This window comes from Planococcus citri, chromosome 1 (genome assembly GCF_950023065.1).
Source record: "Planococcus citri chromosome 1, ihPlaCitr1.1, whole genome shotgun sequence".
Classification (NCBI taxonomy): Eukaryota; Metazoa; Arthropoda; class Insecta; order Hemiptera; family Pseudococcidae; genus Planococcus; species Planococcus citri.
In genome coordinates, this window is record NC_088677.1 from 74585652 (window position 1) to 74609857 (window position 24206).

Consider the following 24206-nt stretch of genomic DNA (forward strand, 5'->3'; position numbering starts at 1 on the left):
AAAACGCACTTTAGCACTTGAAATTTTGACAGGTGATAAGTTTTTGCATGATCTTTCGATCTACCTTTGTAAAGTTTGAAAAAGTTCGTGCAAGTCCTATGTTAAAACGCAAAATCTGCGATTTTGGCTGACCTGTCAATCAAAATGGCCGCCATTTTGTAAGTAAGGCCAACTTTTTTTTTGGCAACTTTGCTCTAAAATGTTCCTTGGGATGTCCCCTTTAAGAAAAAAGTTGTCCCGTAGGATCGGCGGGGGGGGGGGTGCAATTACTCCTATTGTCATATGCCGGTAGTTATGATCGAGAATGATGCTATTTCATTTTACGGCAAACTGAATCTGCAATTTATCTAACGTCTTTGTTCGAAACGATCCATATTTACGGTGAACCCAATAGGCAACTTATCTTACATAATTTTTTTATTTTTATTTTTTTTTACGAACAATCTTCTCCAGATGGATTGAATTTCAATTTCATTTTTATTAAATTATTTTTCGTGAGCTTTTTTATTGCATTGATTCAACGATCAATATTGTAACTTTGTAATTGCATTTTTCACCTAGGTGCCAAGAACTTCTTGACTTGACTTGTTATAATATCGCCCTTGACTTTGAGTTATTATTTTGAAAACCCGAATTAATGAAACAAAATCTTCCATTACTGATACTACGAATTCAAAATTTGAGTTTTAACCTGACTGTCTGAGTGTATTCTCTATTCTGGCTGTTTTAGTATCTATCTGTTATATTTATTTATTTGTAGGTGAATATATTTAGCTACGAGTTGCGATTAATTTAATTTCGTTATTTTACCATTTGAATGAGTTTTTTGTTGGTAAATTTTGCTATAGATATGCCTATCACGTTGGATATCACTATCAAAATACTTAATTATACCATTATGGTAACATGTGTTAAGTCATTTCACTTTTGAAAACCCTGTATTTCCATTTTAACGTTGTTTTATTCTAATTTACAAGTTTAGCACTTTAATATTAATAAAGTATTAAACATGTAGGTACCTAAGTCTTGCGTTCTAAATGGTTCGTCGAGTGTTTATTTTTTCGCAAATGTTCGATAGGTACTAGGTAGATCATTGTTCTTCAACGGCGGTCTTCGGCGTACCTACCTCCTCTTTTTCAAAGTGTTGTTTCATTTGCAAGTTGCAACAATCGATAACAATAGGTACCCAATTACCCATGTAGTATTTTTACTTTAGAAAATCCAAAATAAACTAAATTCCGAGAAGCTCCGGCTGTCGACTCGACTGACTAGTTGTTAGCACTTTCAGTCTTTCTATTGTTTTAGTTTTAACTTTAGCTTATAGATGGCCCACTTTATAATAATCTGCGAAAGATCTTGGCCAAAATATCCCGGAGCTTTACGATTTTGAATTATGTGATATCAGTGATAAGAAATTGAACTTTTTAAAAAATTGTACAGAATTGTGAAAGTTTATGCTTGAAGTGATTTTTTAGAATCTTTCTAAAGGGTGAGTTCAAGTTATTCTTGATTTTCAATACTTTGTACTCCTGTATTTGTACTTTGTAGGTATGTTTCCCTTTATTGCATACTTGCTCTCAAAAGTCTCAATGTTATTGTCGGTTTAGGTTTGTGAAGTTCCCCTCATATTGTTCCATTTCATCCATCAGCTCTTACTTGATATTGTAAAATTCAGTTTATAAGTACTAATGCAACGTACAATTTTTTTTTTTTGTTACAGCAAAATGGCACAAAACTCCAGATTGATTAGAAACTTGTTATACGAAGTGAAAGACGCTACACTCGATAAGAGTGTGAAGAATTCTGTAATTGGACCTTATATCATGAATTTATGCAAAAAATTTCAAGTTACCGATGCTCAATTGTGTAGGAAAAAAGATGAAGCGGTGTATTTAGCAGATACATATCGATGTTATTTGGAAAGCTCTCGACGTTTTAAAGAACTTTGTGAAAAATATCAAGGTAGAGGCGAACGTAGTATTAAACAAACTGCTGATATGGTTGGGTTCAAATTACCTCATGATCCCAAGTAAAGTAAACTCATCTTTTCAAGTTTAATCCAAGGAAAGTGTCTGTGTCTAGTTGAAAAGTGTTTTTGTGTAGAACTTTCGTTCATATGACTCCTTTTGACTTTAAAATCGTTGATTTGAGATACGAAGTATAGAGATTTATTACATTTGGAATATTATTTAAAATCCACTTTTGTTCGACTGTGTTTTAGTACCGATGTTAGTGGAAGTGATGTTTTTTTTTTGTTAATTACCTTACGTTAATTTACCGAATAAAAGTATAATTTTTTCCTTTTCGTATTATTTGTACGAGAGTGTTTCATTTTCTGGATTACGAGTACTCTCATCTCGCTGTTCGTAAATTGCTTCCAGCTAATGCAAGGTTTAATCGAACTATTTATTTATCATATTTTTCTGAAAGAATGTTGCAATTTGCGTGCTCAGCTGTGAATAAGAAAAAAGACAGATTGCTGTTTTCTAATAATCATCAATTTTAATCGATGCCTCAAAACTTGAATAATACTCAAACTTCATTCAAACACACTACAATGAAATGTTTATTGCAATAGAGAATTTTGATTCTTTGCATTATCACCTCGAATATTAGCGCTTCAGTCCCCCTTCTGTTTGTTTACCCAAAAATGGGAAAATCACCAAGCGATCTACCTCTTTTGGTCTCTCTCTCACCATTAAAAAATGAAACTAGTTACCCTTCGGGTCAATGACCTTAACAGTTTAGATAAGCACATTATACGACCTTGAGAGACGACAGTTCAGTGACATATTAAGAGGCCAGACAGGAAGACAGACGATCTCGAGAAGTCAGACAGACAGGTCAATGACCTTATGAGAACCTGCAGACAGACAGGCAACCCAAAACACTTAACTCATGATTATAAAACTTTTCTTCGGAGAAAAGATTCTACACACATTTTTCAATTTTGGTAATCAGCCAATCGAAGAAGTGTCAGGCCAGTTTCATTGATAAATTTGCGACTCCAATTTCAAATTTTGTAACTTGATTAAAAATAACACTCGAGTAGTCAAAAATTACCCCCTAAAAAAAGTCACACGTTCAGATTATTTGAAAATTTAATTTGTATTTTCTAAAATTTACGCCACACAAATGGCATTTTATGAATATAAATGTATAAAATATACATCCGATTCGGCAGTAGCGCTACAAATGTACGTAATTTAACGTTTGAAACAAAAAAGTATTGCAATTGAAAAGTCTCATGTACATAATACGTTCGAAAATAAATACAAATTATACACTTTATACACATAAACATTAAAAATTTCGTCAAAAAAATAATTAAAACAAAAAAAAAGAAGAAAAAAAACAATAAAAGAGAATGAAAAAAATACATACATGGTTTAAAGGGAGAGGGGGGCTGAAAAATTAATAAATAAATAGTAATAGCAATATAATAGCCGTAATGGTGAATGATGCTCAATGACAATGATGAACAATAAATGATGATAATACAAGTACAAGAAATGAAATAACAGTCGTAATTGGAAAGTAACAAAATGTACAAAACAATACATAATGTACAATGTACAAGTATGTACAAAGCAATATCTTTCATACTTCCGATTATAATTTGTCGTAGCTCCGGGCTAACGATAAGATTAATAAATAATAATGTTCGGATTAGGAAAATGCGCAGCGCACTGAATAGCAAGAGGTTGTTAAAGTATGCAGATTTTAGATCTGATAAATACTGAAAAATTTCCAGAATAGAAAATCTTTGACCAAGAAGCCGATTTTCAAGATGAAAAAAAAGCTTTCAATTTCGGGAAAAGGAGAGCCGGTTTTAATTTTTTCTGCTCAAAATGTTTCCACTCCTAAAAAAAAAATCAAAAAAAGATTCAAAATTCTGAAAGAAGAGAATTGATAAGTGAAAAATTCGAAATTTGATCGAAGGAAATGAAAAAATCAAAACTGCCAATTTTGGCTGAAGCAGGACCTTTTTTTAATAGCATGAAAAAACAGGACTCTGTGACTTTGAAAATTTCAGAAAAAATGAACCATTATGACAATTTTAGGACAACTTGACCAGAAAAAAGAATCGTTTAGTTAATTTTGACAAACTTGCTTAAAAATAAGACTTCGGAACAATTTTCTCAACTTTCTTGTCAATCCTAGCAAAAAGTTTGACTTTGAAAATTTTACAAAAAAAATAACGGCTTTTTGACGATTTTGCACAAAAATGAGGTTTTTGGATCATTTCGGTCAGAGAAAAGAATTTGTGGGAAATTTTGACCATTTTAACAACTTTATAGTCAAATGAGGACTTTTTGACAATTTTGAACAGAGAAAAGAATTTTTGGAAACTCTGAAAAATTTTGACAACTTTTTTATCAATTTAGATAGATAGAGAATATTTTTAGGAAAAAATTCGATCTCATTGACAATGTTTCCCAAAAATGAGATTTAAGGACAGTTTTGACCAGAAAAAATTTTTTTTTTCGTTTGATTTCACCACATTTGCTCAAGAATGAGACTTGGAACAATTTTGACAACTTTCTAGTAAATCTTGCTGGTAAATAATGTGACTTGATAATTTTATGAAAAAACGAGGACTTTTTGACAATTTTTACCAGAGAAATGAATTATTGGGAAAATTTTGAAAATTTTGATAACTTTCTTTTAAATCTTGCTAATGTGACTAAAAATTTTAGAAAAAATGAAGAATTTTTGACGATTTTTACCAAAAATTAGGTTATGGGAAATTTTGACAACTTTGTTGCAAATTTCGTCAAAAAATGTGACTTCAGAAATTTTTGAAAAAATGAAAACTTTTTGTCAATTTTGATCAAAAATGTGATTTTGTGACAATTTTGACCAGAGAAATTAATTTTTTGAGAAGTTTTGAAAATTTTGACAACTTTCTTCTCAATCTTAGTAAAAAAATGTGACTTTGAAAATTTCACGAAAAATTTCAAAAATTTGAGGACTTTTTGACAATTCTGACCAAAATAGGTTTTGGGACAATTATATGACCAGAGAAATCTTTTTTGGAAAATTTCAACAGTTTTGACCACTTTTTTGTCAATCTAGAAACCTTTACAAAAAATGAGGACTTTTTTGACAATTTTGCCCAAAAACTAAGTTTTAGGACAATTTTGACTAGAAAACATAATTTTTTGTCAATTTTGACACATTCGCTCAAAAATGAGACTTTTTAACAAGTTTTGTTGACAAAACACAGAATAAATTTGACAATTTTGGCAAAAGCAGCGTTTCTTGCGCAATTTAGGCAAAAAGTAGCCTAGGGCTTTTATTGCTGTTCGTTTTTAAAACTTGCACATAATGTAAAAAAAAATGTATAAAATATTGCACGTTCGTCTTTAAAAATCTGGACTATGACTGTTCTCAGAACAATAGCCTCAAAATTTATAATAATTAATTGCAAAAAAAATAAAATAGAATAAAATTTTTAAAAATGAAGAAAATTATTCATTTCAAGTTTTTTTTTATTCTTGTAAAATTCACTTTAAAAAATTGAAAAAATATTTTTTTCAATAAATTTTAGACTGTGGTTGTTCTTTGAACATACCCGTTGAATAAATTCAGAGTTTCATACAATAGCAGAAGATTCTCAGAATCCGAAAAGAAAATACGAAACCATTGAATTGAAATTGCGAGTTTCAAATGTTTCCCAGCATTCATTTGGGAAAAGTTAAAAAAATTATACACTATTCGACGTTGGTCAAAATTTTCACTACATACCACCCAAGCGTGAAATTTAACTTTCTGAACCTCGTATCCTTAATCCGAAACACTGCGTGGCATCTTCGTCACAAATACTACGACACAGAAGTATAGAATGAAATTATTATCAGCTACTAGTAAGTCGTAAATAGCTGCACCAGTAAAAAAGAAAAACTTCCGCAAACGATTCCGTTCGAAGAAGAATACACTTAATTAAGCAAACCTAAGCTCTAAAATTGGGCACCCGCCATCAGTATCGAAGTTATTTCTGATCCTGTGGCCTCGAGCATCCAGGAAATGCGATCGGGCCGCTTACATCGTATTTGTAAACTTCTTCTATGGATGCAGTCTGAGTTTGAGCTTGTTGCTGGGGTTGAGTAGGTTGAGGTTGAGCTGCCTGCTGCTGGACGGAAGGTGGCGGCGGTGGCGGAGGCGGCTGTTGCTGTGATGGCTGCGTCGGCGGTTGTTGCGGATTAGGAACTGTTCGGGCATATTTTTCATGAACGTGACGATGCCTTTTCAGGGCGAAACGATCGGAAAAGCTTTGTTCGCAAATATCACAGCGGAACGGTTTCTCTCCTGTGTGCACTTTACCGTGATTTTTAAGATGAGTGGCTTGGTTGAAAGCCGAGCCGCAGATATCGCACCGGTAGGGTTTTTCGCCCGTGTGGATACGTCTGTGATTCCACAATGTCGAATGACGAGCGAACGTTTTCTCGCATACTTCGCACTGATAGGGTCTTTCGCCGCTGTGAATACGTTCGTGATTTTTCAAATGCGGAGATTGCGAGAACTGCATACCGCATACGTCGCATTTGAACGGCTTCTCGCCGGTATGTACTCGCAGATGGTTCTTCAGATACGCCGCCTTGGCGAACGTCAAACCGCAAGCGTCGCATTTGAACGGCTTGTCACCGGTGTGTAGTCGTTTGTGACTCCACAGCGACGAGTACCGTGAAAACCTGCCTTCGCATATATTACACTGGAAAGGCTTATCGGCGTGTTTCGTTACGCCGATGAATATGACACCGGCGCCGTTACACTGATGGCATCTGGCAACCGTCGCCATACCTCGTTTTTTCACCGGATGATGCAGTTCTTTAGTGATTTGACCGTTCTGCACGCCGATTGGCGCTTGATTGATTGTGGCTTGGCCAGTAACAAAGTTGTTAGCTACGGTATTCGAGTTGACGTTGTTCTCGCAACGCAGATACTTGGATTTCTTCGTAGGCGTTTTGCTGTGCTCGCAGCCTCGCTCGGCGCCGCATATATTACAACATTTGGTCGTCTTATGCGTCGAAATCTTATGCGATTTCAGTTCGGAAGCGTTGTTGAAGAAAATACCGCAAGGGTCGCACGAATAACTTCGTTCGTTGTTCGGCGTCAAGTGATGTATTCGTTTGTGTTGCTGTAGCAGCGTCGGATTACCGAAACTTTGGCCGCAAATGTCACATTTGCTTACAGCAGCCGCCGCCAAGTGATTGACTAACGCGTAATTGTACGTGAATGGTTGCGGAGCGTCGAACCTGTAACACGATTTGTCATCTGTGTTCACGTTCGAACTGCTCGTATTCGACGTCTGCTGCTGCTCTTGCTGGTGAGCTTTGTTCAGCACGTTCATATTGTAACAGAATGGGAATTCGACCGCTGTGTTTTTATTGTCGCATTCTTTTTTCTCGACATGGGCCGCGTAAACCGTCTGGTTTTGCGACTGTTGCGAAGACTGCTGTAAATTCGGATCGAACATTCTGGCACTGATTCGTTGACTTTCTTCAGTCCTATAAACAACGAATTCTATTAGTATTTGGGGAAAATTTACCATTCGAAGCGATGTGACAATTTTTGGTCAATTTGACCACTGATGGCAAAATTAATAACTTAAACTTGAACAGAAACCCAGAAAACCGGTTTCTTTTTTGGGGGGAGCGGGGGGGGGGACTGAACCTAAAACTGAGATCTGAATTCTATTTGAAAAACCTTCAATTGAAATAATATCGAACTGGACCAAAAAAAATCTCAAAATTTTACAAAGTAATACCATTGAATTTTATCCCAAGTACTCCAGAAAAAACCATCAAAATTATCAAAAATTACCAAATATTGAAATAATTTCAGTAAAATTTGAGACAACTGCTCAAAAAATATTAACAGGGCTCAGCCGGCTCACACTCATTTTATTTTATTTTTTTTTCAAGGAAAAACTTGCAATTTCTGGAAAAAAGCAAAACTTCTAGACAATTATTTTGAAAAAAAGTGAGACTTGAAATTTTTCAACTTATAGCAAAAAGCAAGCATTTTTGTAAATTTTTGAAAAAAGGGCGACAATCTTAGGAAATTTTGCTAGAAAACGTGACAATTTTAGCAAAAAGTACGAATTTTTGAGAATTAGTATTATATACATTAGAAAAAAATTCAGACTTAAAATTTTTCAATTTTCAACAAAAAACGAGAATTTTTGTAAATTTATGAAAAAACAACAATTTCTGACAATTTTTGGCAAAAAAACAAGATTTTGAAAATTTTAGACAAATCAAAAGCAGGAATATTTGAAAATTATTGGCAAAAAAGTTGGATTTTTGGCCAATTACTGGCAAAAAACGAGACTTTGGGAAAATTTTTGAAAAAAAGGTGAAGATCTTTGAAAGTGTTGCTAAAAAAAAAAATTTTCATCAAAAAGCAAAAACGTGAAAATTTTGTGGAATTGTGGAAAAAAAGTTTTCAGAATTTTTGGCAAAAAAGCGAGACTTTCGGATAAATTTTGTAAGAAGTAGGTAAGATTTTTAACAAATTCAGCATAAAATATGACTTTTTCAAAATTTTTTGTAAAAAATGATATTTTTTCGCAGTTGAAAAAGCAAAACTTTGTGATAATTTTTGTGGGGGAAAAATGAAATTTTTTAGCTATTTTGTTATGAAGCAGGAATTTTTGCCAATCCGAATTTTTGTCACCAGCAAGGATTTTGACAATTTTAGAAAAAAACCGGAGTTTTTATCAATCACTTTTTCAACTAATATCATATTTAGAGAAGCTTTAAACTTGACAAAAATGAACTTTAAGCTTTTCTAGTACCCTGAGCGTGATGACCTGCATTGAACCATAGAAAATTGTGGTACAATATTTGAAACATTATAATGAACAGCTTGGAGTGCTTGCTGGAGGGGGGGGGGGGGGTACTTACACATATTTCAACTGGCAAGCCTGGAATTTCGTGGTACCTCATCTAACATAATTAAGTGTCCAATTAACACCAACCAACTTTGTATGTATCAAGACCCATTTTTGGCCTTTCCAGAGCGATTTGAAGTATCTTTTTAGCGATTTACCTACTCTCTCGAAAATTTTTAGGTGATTCTGGAGCCTCCAGCGCGATTCTCGATTTCTCTATAGTTCTAAAATTCCTCCAAAAGTCAAGAAAATCAAGATGTGGCTTACTCCCGACCCCCTCACTTTAAAAATTTGTACGAGCTGCAGGAATATTCGGGACGTTGTGACAAATAATAAATAAATTTAAGCACAGAGATCCCAAAATTACATTGCTCTATGAAGTAGCACTTTAAAAGGTGATTTTCAGACGCTAATATATTCCGTAAGCTCGCCAGATCAAATTATTCCGAATATTATTCAAACTGATGTTCTTGGATTGGATTTTATAATGAATCTGACAGTAGCTTAATTTCCCATGTACGAGAATTCAATTCTTTCCGAAAAAATACATTCAAAGCTCCGGCTCACGGGCCCCAATATTATATCGGACCCTTCTGTACCACACAAAAGGAATGAAAAAATCGAATATTTTACGTTTTCTGACTCTACTGACATAGAAAATTGCCACCCGAAGCATGGTTTTTACGAGCACAGTCACATATGTAAAAATTCACTCGAAAAGCTCACCTATGATGAGTCTGCGTCTGAATTAGAATAGACTTCGCGGACGTTCCCAATAAGTTCGTTAATGGCAACGGTTGCTCTCTGGTTATGAAAATTGCATTTTGATCACTTCTATTCTGTTTATGTTCATCACGAAGCCAACCATTAGCATCTAATGCCATTAGATTTTGCATCAACGACCGTATAACGCCAATCTATGCTGCATACTTTCACTTCGATCACACTGTTCATCGAACGTTAATTGAATGAGCTGAAATCAAAACGTAAAACATTAACTTTCTGCACAATAACTAGTCGTTCGATCAAGTAAACTACTCGTAAGACTATAATAATACAACGAAATAATGAGAATAACACAATGGTAAAATGTTTCTGAGTTTGTACCAAAGCTGACCAGTGAGACTATTCGATGAAACCGTAATCATTTCACGTTGGCCATTTAGTCTCCAAATCGAAACGAAATCGAGTTTAAGAACATTTTGATGTTATGCTACGACGAAAAACAGTTGTATTTGATTAATATTCGCTAAATTTAATGATAAAAATTGAAAAAATTACCGTGAAAATGGAACTGTCGGGTCACTGATTACTGGGGTAAAGCGTACGCGCAAACTCGAGTAAATACTTCGAGATGTATAATAACACCATAACAGTTCAAAGTAAGTCTTAATGAAAGCTTTCACGTACAAATAAATCCGCAATTTTTTACTATTTCAATTAATAAAGGCAAGATAATAATAATAAACATATACTACAAACATTCTAAAACAAAAACTTCAGAAGCCATTTTTGATTTTTGTTATGATTGAAAATATTCAGTGTTGCATTTGATGTAACTTCAAAATTATCTAAATTTTTGATTTTTTTGTAGGAAACATATTAACGCACGTCAACAACAAATAACAACGTTTATTATAAAAATTAACAAGGAACATTGAAATTACATCTTAACGCTTCGAGAACATAAACGCTAGTCAGGGAATCGAATACACGAGATCGAGAAGGCGCGTGTACGTAAATACCGCGTAATTACGATGACTATTTCCCACAATCGGCCATCCTTTCCGGTGTGTCGTCCTCGACACACGATTTTCCTCGTTGAAATGGACCGCTTTCAGAAACGTTAGAAAGGCAGCCACTCGATTTCTCCTCGGAATTCGAATCGTTGTCAGATGACGAATCACTGGGCGATGAAGGACGATTTAACGATGGTTTGCTTGACTGGAACTCACGAAGACGTCTGGTCCAATCCGCCGCTTTCGAATAATCGTATACACGTAGGAAGTTGGCCATTTCCTCGTTTTTAAAACCAGAACATACCGCATTTTTCGAATCTGTCACTGATGCGCCGACATCTTTAGCTAACCGCAGCTTATCGAAGATGTATTCGATCGGTGACTCGTTTTCGTTTTGGGCTCGGAGGGAAAAACGCTCCCACTTGTCGACTACGTTGGTTTCGCTTCCGATAAACGTCTCGGAAAATTGCTGTCGAAAGTCATACCACGTTTTGATATCGTCTGCGGACAGGAGATACCAGGTTTTGGCCGCTTTTAGCAATAAACGCTTCGCTGCTTCTAATTTCTGTATATTGTTCCACCCGGCAATGGTTGCTTGGTTTTCGATGCTGTTCAGCCACTGTTTCGCTTCCGTCGATGATACTTCGCCGGTAAAGTGTGGAATGTTGGGCAATAGCACAGCGCTGCTAGCCGCTCGAACAATTTCACTCACCGTATCAATTGGAATCGTATTTTTCGATGCCGCCATGCTTTCGAGGGTGATCGAGAACAACACAAGAACTTTCAACACTTCAAAAACGAATGTAACGATAGCGATGTCATACGAGACACAGGTCCGACCACTTCTGAATATGTAGGAAACATATTAACGCACGTCAACAACAAATAACAACGTTTATTATAAAAATTAACAAGGAACATTGAAATTACATCTTAACGCTTCGAGAACATAAACGCTAGTCAGGGAATCGAATACACGAGATCGAGAAGGCGCGTGTACGTAAATACCGCGTAATTACGATGACTATTTCCCACATTTTTCGTCGTATTTTTCTACTTTGCACAACCTGAACTTCACAAATTCTTCCAAACGCCAGTAGAGTGTGTTCCAGTTCCTGTTGGCTGGAAACCCCCTCCGTCCTGCCCTGCCATACCCACATTTTTTTGCTCACTGTCACTGATTAGAAAACCTAGATTACTGTTGAAAAGTTGAAAATTTATTATTGTTTTTATAGTAAAATCGTAAACTTTTCATGTTTTTAATAATTTAAAGTTTAAATTTTCTGTAATTAATAATGTATCGTAATACGTAAAAACATATTGTAACGTAACCAAAACACGGCCTAAAGTAATTATAATATTCGGTGTTACGAAATGTGCCACTTGTATTCATGCAATATTCCAGTTTACGAAAGTATTTCGATACCTTAGATATGGAAATTTCCTTCAATTCAAGTGTATAACTATGCTAATATAGTAATAGTGTGCTATTCGCAAGAGCAATTCCGTATCTGTGCACATTTTCCAATTTGCATCACACAACTTTGGATCATGAATGTGCAAACACTCTTCCAGAACTTCAATCCTAGGTAAAGTGTTTTAGATCAACTTATGATTCAAATATTCTATTTTAATTAATATACCTATCCTTGTTTTTTAAATTCGCAGTAAGTTCATCATACATACATCGTTGATGGTTTTTACCATATTCTTCTCGCTACGTTTGGATGGCACGATATTATGGAGCTATTGGGCGGTGTTTTCGCCAATATGGTTTTGGAAGTTTATGGTGATCTTTGGAGCAGCTGTCGGAAGCTATGTGTGGTGGCGTTATCCTCACTTCAGGTGAAATCTCGACTTCATCATTATTCAATTTCATTCCCCAGTAATATGATTAACCGAATATTGTTCTGTGCAGACTGGAAGGCGAAGCATATATTCATTATAAAGCGATGCTGATCACATTAGCTCTTCATCTAATTCTGCTTATGTTCGAGTTACTCGCCTGTGATAAATTACAATCCGGAAGACATCTTTGGATTTTGGTTTTTATACCTCTAATTTTCATTTCAGTCGTTTCGATTGCTGTTTGTGTATGGGCTGTAAAACACGACAGGTCGTTTGAAGTGAGCAAACCCTCAACTCAAGTATTAAGATTAATCCTACGAATCGGTTTTTTATTTGTTGATTTATTTTTCATAGTTGGAATTATTCTGCTCGGTAAACATGCTGCAATTTATTTTCCTAGCATTGAGATTAGATAAGTTTACTACTTGGAGTTGGGAAGTTGTATTCGTACCATTATGGATCGTCATGTGTCTATCACTAGTGAGCGTATTGTATACCATTATTTTCGCCGGAATATTAATCAAGACACCTGAAGTAAATAGTCGACAACGTAGAACATCGTTTAATGCTGCTTTAGGATATACGTTGCTCGTAGTTCCAATTTTAGTGTTCCAGGTAAAATTATTTCAACTTTAGTTCCCAAATTTATTCGTTTTTTGATTAGAATTTAATATAATTGAACGTTTCATTTGACGCAGGTGTTACTTACGAATAAGTTAGACGAAGATATTTCAATGAGCTTCTTCGGTGTGTGTTCTCCTCTACTGATATCGTTCACGACCTTGATTATCATGTCATTTAATTCGAAAGGAGGCAATAAATGTAAGTGATAATTAATTGATTAAAGAGACGCGTTGAGAAAAAAATACATTCAAGGTAATTGAAATAGAGCAGCGTGTTGGTGGGGAATTTTTTTTTCAATCGTCGTTTTTTTTATCAATGATTAATGTACCTTGAATTCAAGTATTCTCAATCTCAGTTTTTCTGCTCTGTTTAGCTTACTTCTACTTTGTCAAAAAAATAATAATAATTTGAGTACAATTTCTTTTTTCATTTTACACAGGGTGGTTCGGATTACGCAAAGACTTCTGTCAATTTCTACTGGGGATTTGTCCTTTTCTGCAAGAATACGCCAACATCGCCTACAACTCTCAAATCAACCTGGGAGATTCTCGTACGCCTAGTACTCAGCCACAGTCTGAAACCGAAGATCCAGTAATCACCAATCTGAGCCATAAAACTAAATGCAAGTCTGGTAAAAACGTTCAAATAAACGAAACAGCGCTTAAACCGGTAGCTCAAATCATTTCGATCGATATGCCCGATTAATCAAATACTCCCATTTGGTTGATTCTTGGTCATTCTTCTGTTCAAAAATCAATAATTCCAAAATATGTGACAATCACTGTAGCAAATCGTTCATTTTTTTCGAGTCTTCCAGCGGATAAAATTGATATCGCCCTGTAGATGAAACAAAGGGTACTCGTATTAGTTTTATTAAATTTTGTTATCGTGGTTTTAATTTTGTTATCAAGTATAATTTTATTTCATTTTTTTAAAACAAAGACGCAATCGAATTGTAGATATTTTCCTGTTGAGTATTTTGTTTTTTTAATTTATATTATCTTTTTATTTTAATTTTTCGGTTTGTGTAATCATTTTTTTTAATATTGTGATTTTATTAATAACGTAACCTGTTACTTTACTTATTTGATTGATTGTAGTGGTGCTTTTGTATTCTTTCAACATTTTTGTTCTCTGTTCTTATTTATTATCAGCTCTCTCCTTCGAAGGATTTTGAAAAAAAATAATCCTTCGCGGGTCTATCGTGTTGAGTTTTTTCTTTCTTTTTAATCGATTAGTTTAATTATGATTTTAATTAATTTGACTGCTTAGGTTTAATCATTCGTTTTCCTTATTTATTTTTATCATCTTCCTTGTTAAGTGTTGTAGTTTCCTTCTCTTCCTCCCCATAAAAAGAGGAAATACAACTAAACAAATTTTTTTAATGATCTCGTGTATAATAAAATAATATATACCTAGATGGTAGCTACCTACGTATAATAATTTATAAAGTGTTAATTTATTATCAGGTTTATATGCATTTTGTAAATCGTCGAAGAACCTATGGTTTTTTTTTCTAGTTTAAATACGAAATAAAATTTATTTATGTAATAATACAACCTCTTCCCATATTTTTTCATATTGTTTTGTTACTCGATTTGTTTACGTGGTCATGCTCCTTCAATGAAGGATCGTGAATATCAATTAGCTGCAAAATTGGTTTAAATTTACCCCTTCCTCTTTTTTTTATATTGTACGGTTAACTATTGTACGTTGATTTAACAAATTATATTTTGTTGACTGATGAGTGTTTTGACTTTTGTAATAATTGCAGGTATTCATTCAAATTCTACAATTGGTAATATTATTGTTGGAATTCGTTTTCTCCTACTGTGTGACTTTACAAGGAGTGTAAAAAGAAAAGAAATCACGTCGAATGAGTAAAGTGGTCAAAAACTTACAAAATTGTCTGAAATATCATGAAAAATAGGCAAAAATGGAAAATGATAGGATAGATTTGGAGCTCTCTCGTCTCTCCTATCAAATCTGATTAGGTACATATGAAGAGATTTTATGGGAATGTTCAAATAATCTGATCAATCAAGTCTGCTTGGTCTGAATCTGATCGATCAAATTTGGCTAGATTCAGAATCAGAATTCAGATCAACGTCCAACGATCAATCAGATTTGGTTAAATTAGATTCGAACTTCAATAGTTCAAATTAGGATCAGAGTCTCTTCAATCATCCAATGGGTAGGGTAGGCAATTTGGTGGATCCGATTCTGATCAAGTGATCAGGTCTTTTGAAAGTTTGAAACGTCTGAATCTGAAATTCTGAATTGTGAATTCTGAAGATCTAATTCGATCAAAACTTTTAGTCAGGTGTTAGGTCTGGTGTGATCACTGATCAGTTCGAATTTGCGCCATGGAATGGAACCCAGGATATTACGATTACGATTGAAATGTAGGCGGATCTCAAGCAAGATGAATGTTTCCGCTGGACCGCTGAGGAAGTGAGGATCCATGAAACATCGACAAATCAACAATTCGACGTTGTTGAAAAATGAAAATTTCGATAGCGATCGCAATCATTTTGAATGAACGCGTTCAAAATTTTCGCAAACGCTGCCATCACTGCAGAAAGAAAGAGAAAGAGCCAGAAACTGATGAAAAAAAATTGAAAATTTTTTTATTTTAAATGCAGTAAACACGTTGGGTGGAGGGGAAGGGGTTTGCGTTGCCTACGTGATCAACTGAAAGTAACACTTCTGCAAGTATTCATCTGTGACTTCCATTCCTCGCACAATTTTCAGTGTATTTTTGTATAAAATTGGATAAAAGTGCGATTTTATGCGGTTTTTTTGCTAATTATTAATTATTCGTCCGATAATTTCTTCCCAGCGGAAGATTATTCCAATTAATCATCGTTTTCGTATTCGTACGTCTGTTGTAAAGTGATGTAATCTATGTGTTAGGCTTAGTTGTATTATGTGAACCTCCAGCAACCGAACGGATAAGACTTCCAATGGTTTTCTATTTTATACCAAACTATCGTATTGATTTGCTACTAATGATGTAAAATATCTGAATTATACATCATTTGCGAGTACTGCCCAACTTAAATATTCTGGTAATAACAAGTTTAATTCAACGATTGGAATGACGACTCGCGTATGACGATCTGTACGCGCTTTGTGTTTGTTTGGAAAATGAACTCTTATCAGCGTTGGCTTCTTTTACATTATAAAGTGAGTAGTGTTATTTTCGTGCGTAAATCTTGAAACATAGTAATCAGTAACAATTATTTTACTAATGAATAAAACCGTATTCGCAGGTACGATAATCACCAATTATGAAAAGCCTAGTCAGCTCTAGTGACGAAAATGCCAGCGACCAAGACTCGAATATGGACAAGTACGACGTTTATTCGAAGGATAACAAAGTATGCGAGCTGAAAAACAGCGGTTATATGAAACAGAAGATTATATCAGTTATTAAAAAGAGTCTTAAAACCAACAACAACAAGCATTCGTTAACGTTGAACGATGTCTCTGTATCGGAAGAGAAAGAAATCGGTAACGGATGCAGGCAATCGTTAAATATACGTATAGCTTTGGACGATAAACTGTTCTACTCGTCTGGAGACACCGCAGCTGGTCCTATTAATATAGATACGTTCAAACTGAACGATTCTACTGCTGCGACCACCAAATGCTGTTCGCATTGTTCCAATAAAGAGCTCAAAAGCGAGGAAACTTGGCCTGCGTATTTTGCCTGCGTCAAATGCGGTCGAAAACAGAAACGGAAGTGGTACCATGAGAATTGCAAAGAGAAGTGTTGCGTTGCAACTTCGATTTATTGTGATAATTGCCTTAGGTTTAAGTTAACCTCGATCGATCATAATTTCGAGGTGTTAGACAACAAATTCGCCAAGTATATGTACGTTGTTACCTGTCCCAATGGCGGAGGTATCTCGCTACATATGGATTACGAAAGAATTATGCATTTCACCGAAGACGAACAGCAATTCATCGCTAAAGAGTTTCTAAAGGTAATGATTTCTCGTATTCTAGACCAAGTATAGCTCGTACGAACCATCACTAATAACACTTTTCTTCATACAGGAAGCGTTCAAAGAAGATAAAAAGGGGTTTGCTCAATTCACCATTGCCATCGTTCATAACGGAGCATCTTATATGCCGGATTTACTCAAATTATTATCCGAGCTGCATCCTACGTTACCAGTTAAAACTACAAAATTGAAATGTAACACTGAAACCGAAGTTATGGATTTAGGAACGTATTATACTAAAGTAGGTATTCAATTTGGCACCCATAGGCGTTGGAATTTTTCATCATTGCCGTGCTAATGATGATTTTATCGTGTTTTAGGTTAAAGAAACTTACAGTAATGGTACGTTCGCCTTTAATCCGCTCAACGAGATTCAAGCTGCTTCGGTCAAGAACGACGAATGTGGTGCTTATTTACCTGAATTGCTATCTTTGTTGGAAAAAAGTGCTTTCCTAACGCAAGTGAGTGTTATCTCGTTGACTCAGTAATCATTTTGAACTACGTTCTGTCAAAACATTATGTTTTCTGCTAAAGTAGTCGAAGTCTTGAGTTTTGCTTTATGCAAAAAATTGTCACTTTTTTTTGTTGGAAAAAATCGAGTACGGTGTCCGTAATTTTGATCCTGGTAGGCACATTCGTGGGGGGGGGGCGAGTTGATGCGTCCCAATTATTTTATTACTAATTCAAGAATTTTTTTTGTCTGAAAAATCAAACTAAGTAAATACTTTAAATTTGAGATACGGTTTGAACGGTTGTGCAGGAAGAAGTAGAAGAGGAGGGGGGAGGGTGGTAATGAATGTTTTTATCGCCGAAGATTCATTATTTTTAAATTTCGCGAGGAAAAAAAATGCCAAAGATTTCCTTTTTTGATCGTTTCTAAAAAGTTTTAAGCCCAAAATTTCGTCAGATTTGAAAAAAAAATGAAAAATTAGACTGTAGATTCTAAATTTCCTTTCTGATTTGTTTAGGTTCTACCTTGGAGTGATATGACTACAAAAAGATTCAAGTCGCCTCACGAATCCGACGATGGGCCTATATTCTGGTGCCGTCCTGGTGAACAGATTGTCTCTCTAGACCGAAACAGTAAACGAAATCGATGGTGAGTATCTAATATGATGCTAGCAAACAGTTCATTTCATCTGAAGAAAAATTCATTCTTCTTATTCATTATTTTTTACAGGAACGCCGATGAAATTGAATCCTTTTTGAAAGAACGGCAACAAAATTTGAAAGATTTCTGCGAAAAAAGATACATCGTAGAGGAGCTGAAAAAATACCGTCGGAGTTACTCGTCCAGAGAGGTCTTATTTGAAGATCGTACCAGACCTCATGCTGATCAAGTATGGGGCAACCACTTCGAATGTACTGCCGCCGTTGGTAAGCATTTCTCCAGACTCTGATGTGATCCATTGCCTATTTTACGACTTATTTGGAAATTTTTCGATCTAGGTGTAATTCAAGCAATTCACCCGGATGAAATACCCGAACAAAATCGCGCCTGCAAGGAGATCGTCGTGTTCCAAGCTAAACATTTTGAAATGCTCGAAGCTCTATTACATATCGATGTGACAGCTGCCCCTAAACAACAAGTGAGTTTATTTTTTTGAAGAGGAAAAGGGGGAGGGAAATTTTTTTGCATCAGATTTTTGAAAATTATATGAAATACGTGGATTAATCCAATCATTTACTTTTTTAGTGCGCCGAATGGTTGGACGATGCAAAGCTCAACATGATAAGGCAGATGAACATTAAGTATTCAAAGCTACATTTATACGATAATGATATCTACTTCATACCCCGCAAAATCGTGCACCAATTTAAAACAATCTCGGCTACGTTAAGCGTTGGTGAGTATTCTGGGACAGCATATTGCTTATTTAGTTCAATGTGAGAATCATTTGAAAATTTGACTTTTTTCCCTACAGCTTGGCATACGAGATTAATCGAGTATTACCTGGAACCGGATCCGCCTCCGGTATCAGAGCCAGCAGAAGGTTCAGACGCAGCAACCACGTCGACTGCTATTAAAAAAGAACAGCTTTCCGACGACGGCAACGAGTCGTCCAGTTCATGTTCCTCTGATTCGTTACCGCCTCCTGGTAGGAAGAGAAAGACACCAACGGCGACGCCCAAAAAAAGACGTAAACTTTCGTGTACTCGATCGACTGCATCGACCGATAACGAAGCTACACCTCGTAAAAGGAAGAAGCCCAGGTCACGATCAACAACGCCTATGAAGCGAGCCGCGGCCGAAAAGACGCCCAAAAAGAGAGTACAAAAGACACCCAAAAAAGCTCTCGTTCTTGACGAAGAGCCGCAAGAAGAAAACCAAGAACCAGCTCCAGCTCCAAAGACACTCCAACGTGCGAAAAGATCTCCTTCGCCTGAACCTCAGTCTCAGCCAGCGCCTACAATACCTCAGCCTGAAGAAAAAGCTCCGTCGTCTAGATCTAGCAGCCCGGTTGCTGCTCCTGCTGCTGCTGCTGCTGTTGTTACAACCAAAATTAAAAAGGAACCACGATCGAAATCACCGCTACCGACGAAAAAACGCGATAGCGACGTATCTGATCGAGTTGAATCGAGGAAATCGCGATCAAGGTCGCCATCCCAGGCCAAGAAACTTGATGATGATGAATCTGGCCAAGATGATGTGAGGAAATCGCGATCAAAATCGCCTTCTCGGACCAAAAAACGTGTCAGTGACGGATCTGAAGCAGGTGAATCGAGAAAATCGTCGTCAAAGTCGCCGTCAAGGTCGAAGAAAGGTGATAGTGACGAAATATGCCGCAGTGAGGCGAGGAAATCACGATCGAAGTCTCCGCCACGTTCGAAGAAAGGCGATGATGACGAAATATGCCGCAGTGAGGCGAGGAAATCACGATCGAAGTCTCCGTCAAGTTTGAAGAAAGGCGATAATGACGAAACGATTCAAGCTGAGGCGAAAAAATCACGATCGAAATCGCCACCTCAGTCAAAGAAACATGACAACGACGAAATAAGCCATTGCGAGGTGAGGAAATCGCGATCGAAATCGCCCTTATCGACGAAAAAATGCGATAGTAACGATACCGGTGAAAAAGAGCGCAAGAAAAAGAAGAAACATCGCCCGAGATCAAGATCAAGGTCACGTAAACACAGCAACACCACGCCCCCTGATAAAGATCGTATCAAATCAGACACTTCGGAGAGTAAATCATCGGGCAAAAAGAAGAAAAAAGACAGATCGAGGTCTAAATCGCCCAAAAAAAGCGATAAATCAAAAGACACGGCTGCCGGCTCGTCGACGGTTGTAAAATCGAGCAAAAAGTCGAAAAAACACGACGATCAGCCCAAGTCGTCCACCGCCAGTGAGACCGAAAAGCAACACCATCGTAAAAAACATCGCTCCGATAAAGATAAAAGATCTCCCAAGAGACGCGAACGCGAAAAAACACCCACGACGGCACCTACGGTATCGTCAGCAGCTGTCCAAGAGGTCAAACAAGCCTCAACCGAAGTCGAATCACGCCTAAAATCTCCGCCATCTTCTCTCAGAAGTCTGAGCACGGAGAAATGCGTGTCACCTTCGCTCGCTTCATCCGCTGATGATGGATCTCCGTCGAAAAATATCGAAGTACCCACCGCTACGACTGCTGAAACCGATCAGGAAGATATTGTTACCACCGTTGAAGATCCTGCAACGACTGCTTCGTCGCCGTCGAACACAGATAAGACAACTGATGCGATAGAAGAATCGCCTCCTGCGTCTCCGTCGCCCATTCGTGAACCCGAAGAACGAGCGCCGACTCCGCCCGCTTCACCAAATCATATCAAACCAGAGCCCAACTCACCCGAGGTTCCAGTCAAAAAAGAATCGCTCGAGAGTGTCATCAGTTCACTCGCAGCCGGCTTAAAAGACGAACCCGGTTCGGCGACAGCTCCGGTGCCAGATCAGGCGCCAGAAACTCAGCAGAAAGATACAACGGCGAAATCGGCCCCGGAAAAACCAGTCGTGCAGTCTGAGAAACCCGCCGTGAAGAAACCCGTTACCAGCTCCAGCAGTACCGACCCTACGAGCCGTAAAGAGCATCGGAAAAAAGAGAAATTATGGGATACGCCTTTATTCATGCCACAAGATTGTGATAAATACGCATGGACGAAAAAAAAATCATCCGCCCCTCCGGTCGTATCGAATCGAGCTACGATTACTAAAAACGGCGATAAAATCGTCAAGCAGAAGACGCTGAATTCGATATCGAACAATAATATTAATAAAACGGACGAAAAAAATGATACTGCCAATATAACGAAACCTGCCAGATCTCGATCCAGATCACGATCTCCTCCGCCTTGGATTAAAAAAAAAGAACGTAAACAAGACGACGATAAACTTTGCCCGCCGCCGGAACCTCAGAAAAAACCCACCAATTCGAACGATAAACGAGGCAACGTCGAAAAAGACAAATCCGCGTCCTCCTCCTCCGGCATATCTTCTGAGAAACATCGCGATAAAGAAAAGAAATCTGAGCATAAACGTAACAAAGAAAGCGCCAGTTCTGCGAGTAAAAAAGACACCGAACGATCGTCCGCCTCGGAGAAGAAAAAATCATCGTCTTCGTCTCATACCAAAGATAATAAATCCACGAACAGTAGCCAATCATCCGAGAAATCCGCTAAAGATCGAAATCACGAGAAAAGAAAACGATCTCGGTCACCTTCGGAGAAACGACATCGTGATAAGAATTCGTCGTCGTCGTCGCCACCTCATTCATCATCGTCGTCGTCCAAAAAACACAAAAAACATAGATCAAAGAGTCGCGATCGTACTGATACAGCTTCGGAAAAACCCAAAAATACCGCCGCTTCGAATACAGAGCAAGAAGCTCCAGCTACGTCGACCACCATTGCTGCCACCTCGACGGAAACGGTATCGCTGAAGAATCCTCAAGATGCCGAACTAGCTGCAAATTACAAACTTATGATACCTCGTGTCGAGATCGTCGATATCGGAGCAAAGTACAAAAAGACCAATAAAGGAGATGCTGCTACCGGAACAGAGAATCCAACTGAAAGCGACGTTGAAAAAGACACCGCTGATGTTGAACCAGCTGCCGCTACTAATGCCGATGATCGAAGCCCATCTGACGAGGCGAACGACCAGACACCTATGGAAACTGATCAAAATGCTACTGAGAATGTCAGTTCGTCTGAATCGGATACTCAACGAGATGAGTAATCAATTACATACATTCAAGACAAGGGCTCTAGCCTAGATTTTTTTTCTCTGGTTTGGTCCGCAAATCAGTGACGCATCGGTGAAGGGAATTTTACTGATTTTATATTAAATCAACGACGGAAGTCGACTTTCGGACTTCCTCAATTTATATTCGTGGATCGAAATCATGTGCGGCAAGTTCATTGCTGTCAATATCAATGATAGATAATTGTTGATCTCTAGAGTAAAGTTATTATCGACTCGAATCGAGTGATTTTTAATATCTAATCCCGTTCAATTATTATTATCATTGATTATTTTTTTTTCTTCAAGTATTAGGTTTATTTGGTTTTATATTTGTGTGTGTGTGTGTGTGTGCTGGTTAGAGAGGAAGGGGGAGGTAGTATTAGATTCTTTCTAAAGAGTTGGATGAAGTCTGCGACTAGGTTATAAATATATCGAAGTATGTAATATATTGATCAAAAGTGCCAAAGCATTTGTAACGGAGTTTTCTTTTGTTTATTAATTTTTATTTCACTATTTTTCTTCTCTCTCTTTCTCTCTCTTTTGTACTATAATAATTATTGTAAAGTGAAGGATAAAAAGTTGAAAACATAATGTTAGAATTAATTAAACTATACTGTATGTACTTTCTCGTCGTTGTTTTGAAATGACGAGGTGTTTATAAACGTGTCTCTTAGTGACTTTGATTTTCGATAGTGACAGTTTTATTTATTGATTTTTTTTTATGGTATTAATAATTATGTTCGAGTTTTTATTGTTTTCTTGTGTATTAATTATATTTTTTTTCTTTTCATTTTACGTTGTGTTGTTATTTTTGTGAGTTTTTTGATTTTTTTTTTTGGTTTTTTGGATCAAGTGTTGAATCGCATGAGATATGAAGAAAAAACAGAAGTAGCCTGAAAATGAAATAATATTCAAATTTCATTCAAGCACACGATGATGAAATGTTAATTGCAATGAAGAATAATAAAACAATGTTGGCTATTATAAAAAAAGAAGAATTACAAATGATTTTTTTTTCACCACTACCTACGAGTATTTTCAAGAATCGATTTTATACACTAAACATTCTAAATCACAGCCGTTTAAAATTTCATACAGCGTCTATATTTTGTTCAAATAGATCAATTTTACATTACAATGGTGATTTATTGGTCACTAGAACTGTATTGGGCAGTTGGGCTTTAATGCAAAGCTGTCTAGGTATTTGAAAAGAAAAAAAAATAAGAAATGAGATCAGTTAATAAAATCTAGGTTACCTGTTCGATCACTTTCAAATTCAAATTTTAAAATACCTACCTAATGAAATCTAGTCAGATCAATCTTTCCAGGGGAAAAGATTAATCTGTCTTCAGATCAGGAAAATAGATCTGATTAAAATGTGATCTGACCAATCCAAACAAATACAATAGTTAGGTATGTATTTCACTCAGTTTTGATTTTGAACATTTTGTCACCTCTTGTATGAAGACTGAAGAGTAAGCTTCAGAAAATGATTTTGATCTCTTAAGTGTCCATTTGAAAATCTGAATAAAGTAACAAAATAACTTAGATACTCATTATTATTATTACTATTCAACTTTTTGGGACATCTAAATCCCTTTTCCCAGTCCATCACCGGTAGGACAATAACAAAATGTTTAAAAATGCGTGAAATGTAGAATGCTAGGTGATTTTCAATGCTATTGCCGTAATGAGAACGAAAATTGAAAACACGGATTTCTAGTTTTTTTTCTCAGTCATGACTCCTTGTTACTGTGTTCTGTAACTTATTATTTCATATTTTTTTTTTCATTTTCATCATAATTAATTAATTATTCATTCATAATAATATTTTTAAGATTTCATTTTCATTCAATCATTCT

The 24206-nt window shown here is 36.3% G+C and overlaps 3 protein-coding genes and 1 long non-coding RNA gene across 4 annotated transcripts; 3 read left to right on the plus strand and 1 right to left on the minus strand.

The window, feature by feature from the left end:
• The first annotated feature begins 1001 nt into the window (after positions 1-1001).
• On the plus strand, positions 1002-2298 carry LOC135832385 (uncharacterized). Its single transcript, XR_010556309.1, has 2 exons — positions 1002-1489; positions 1721-2298. It is a non-coding gene; the product is annotated as an uncharacterized LOC135832385 (long non-coding RNA).
• Positions 2299-3083: 785 nt separating this feature from the next.
• On the minus strand, positions 3084-10425 carry LOC135832372 (transcription factor Clamp-like). The gene is made up of 3 exons (XM_065345581.1): positions 10181-10425; positions 9626-9872; positions 3084-7511 (listed from the first exon to the last, which is right to left on the minus strand). Exons 2-3 carry the CDS (start codon positions 9793-9795, stop codon positions 5996-5998), a joined length of 1686 nt encoding a protein of 561 aa, XP_065201653.1. The 5' UTR covers positions 9796-9872; positions 10181-10425; the 3' UTR covers positions 3084-5995.
• Positions 10426-11810: 1385 nt separating this feature from the next.
• On the plus strand, positions 11811-14854 carry LOC135832376 (transmembrane protein 185B). The gene is made up of 6 exons (XM_065345595.1): positions 11811-12227; positions 12307-12483; positions 12557-12764; positions 12841-13101; positions 13185-13308; positions 13550-14854. Exons 1-6 carry the CDS (start codon positions 12190-12192, stop codon positions 13813-13815), a joined length of 1074 nt encoding a protein of 357 aa, XP_065201667.1. The 5' UTR covers positions 11811-12189; the 3' UTR covers positions 13816-14854.
• A 981-nt stretch (positions 14855-15835) lies between these two features.
• On the plus strand, positions 15836-23139 carry LOC135832392 (serine/arginine repetitive matrix protein 2-like). Its single transcript, XM_065345614.1, has 9 exons — positions 15836-16299; positions 16386-17102; positions 17176-17364; positions 17444-17584; positions 18092-18222; positions 18304-18500; positions 18573-18712; positions 18820-18970; positions 19049-23139. The coding sequence occupies exons 2-9, from the start codon at positions 16404-16406 to the stop codon at positions 22336-22338; spliced, it is 4938 nt and encodes a 1645-aa protein (XP_065201686.1). The 5' UTR covers positions 15836-16299; positions 16386-16403; the 3' UTR covers positions 22339-23139.
• Positions 23140-24206: the final 1067 nt, after the last annotated feature.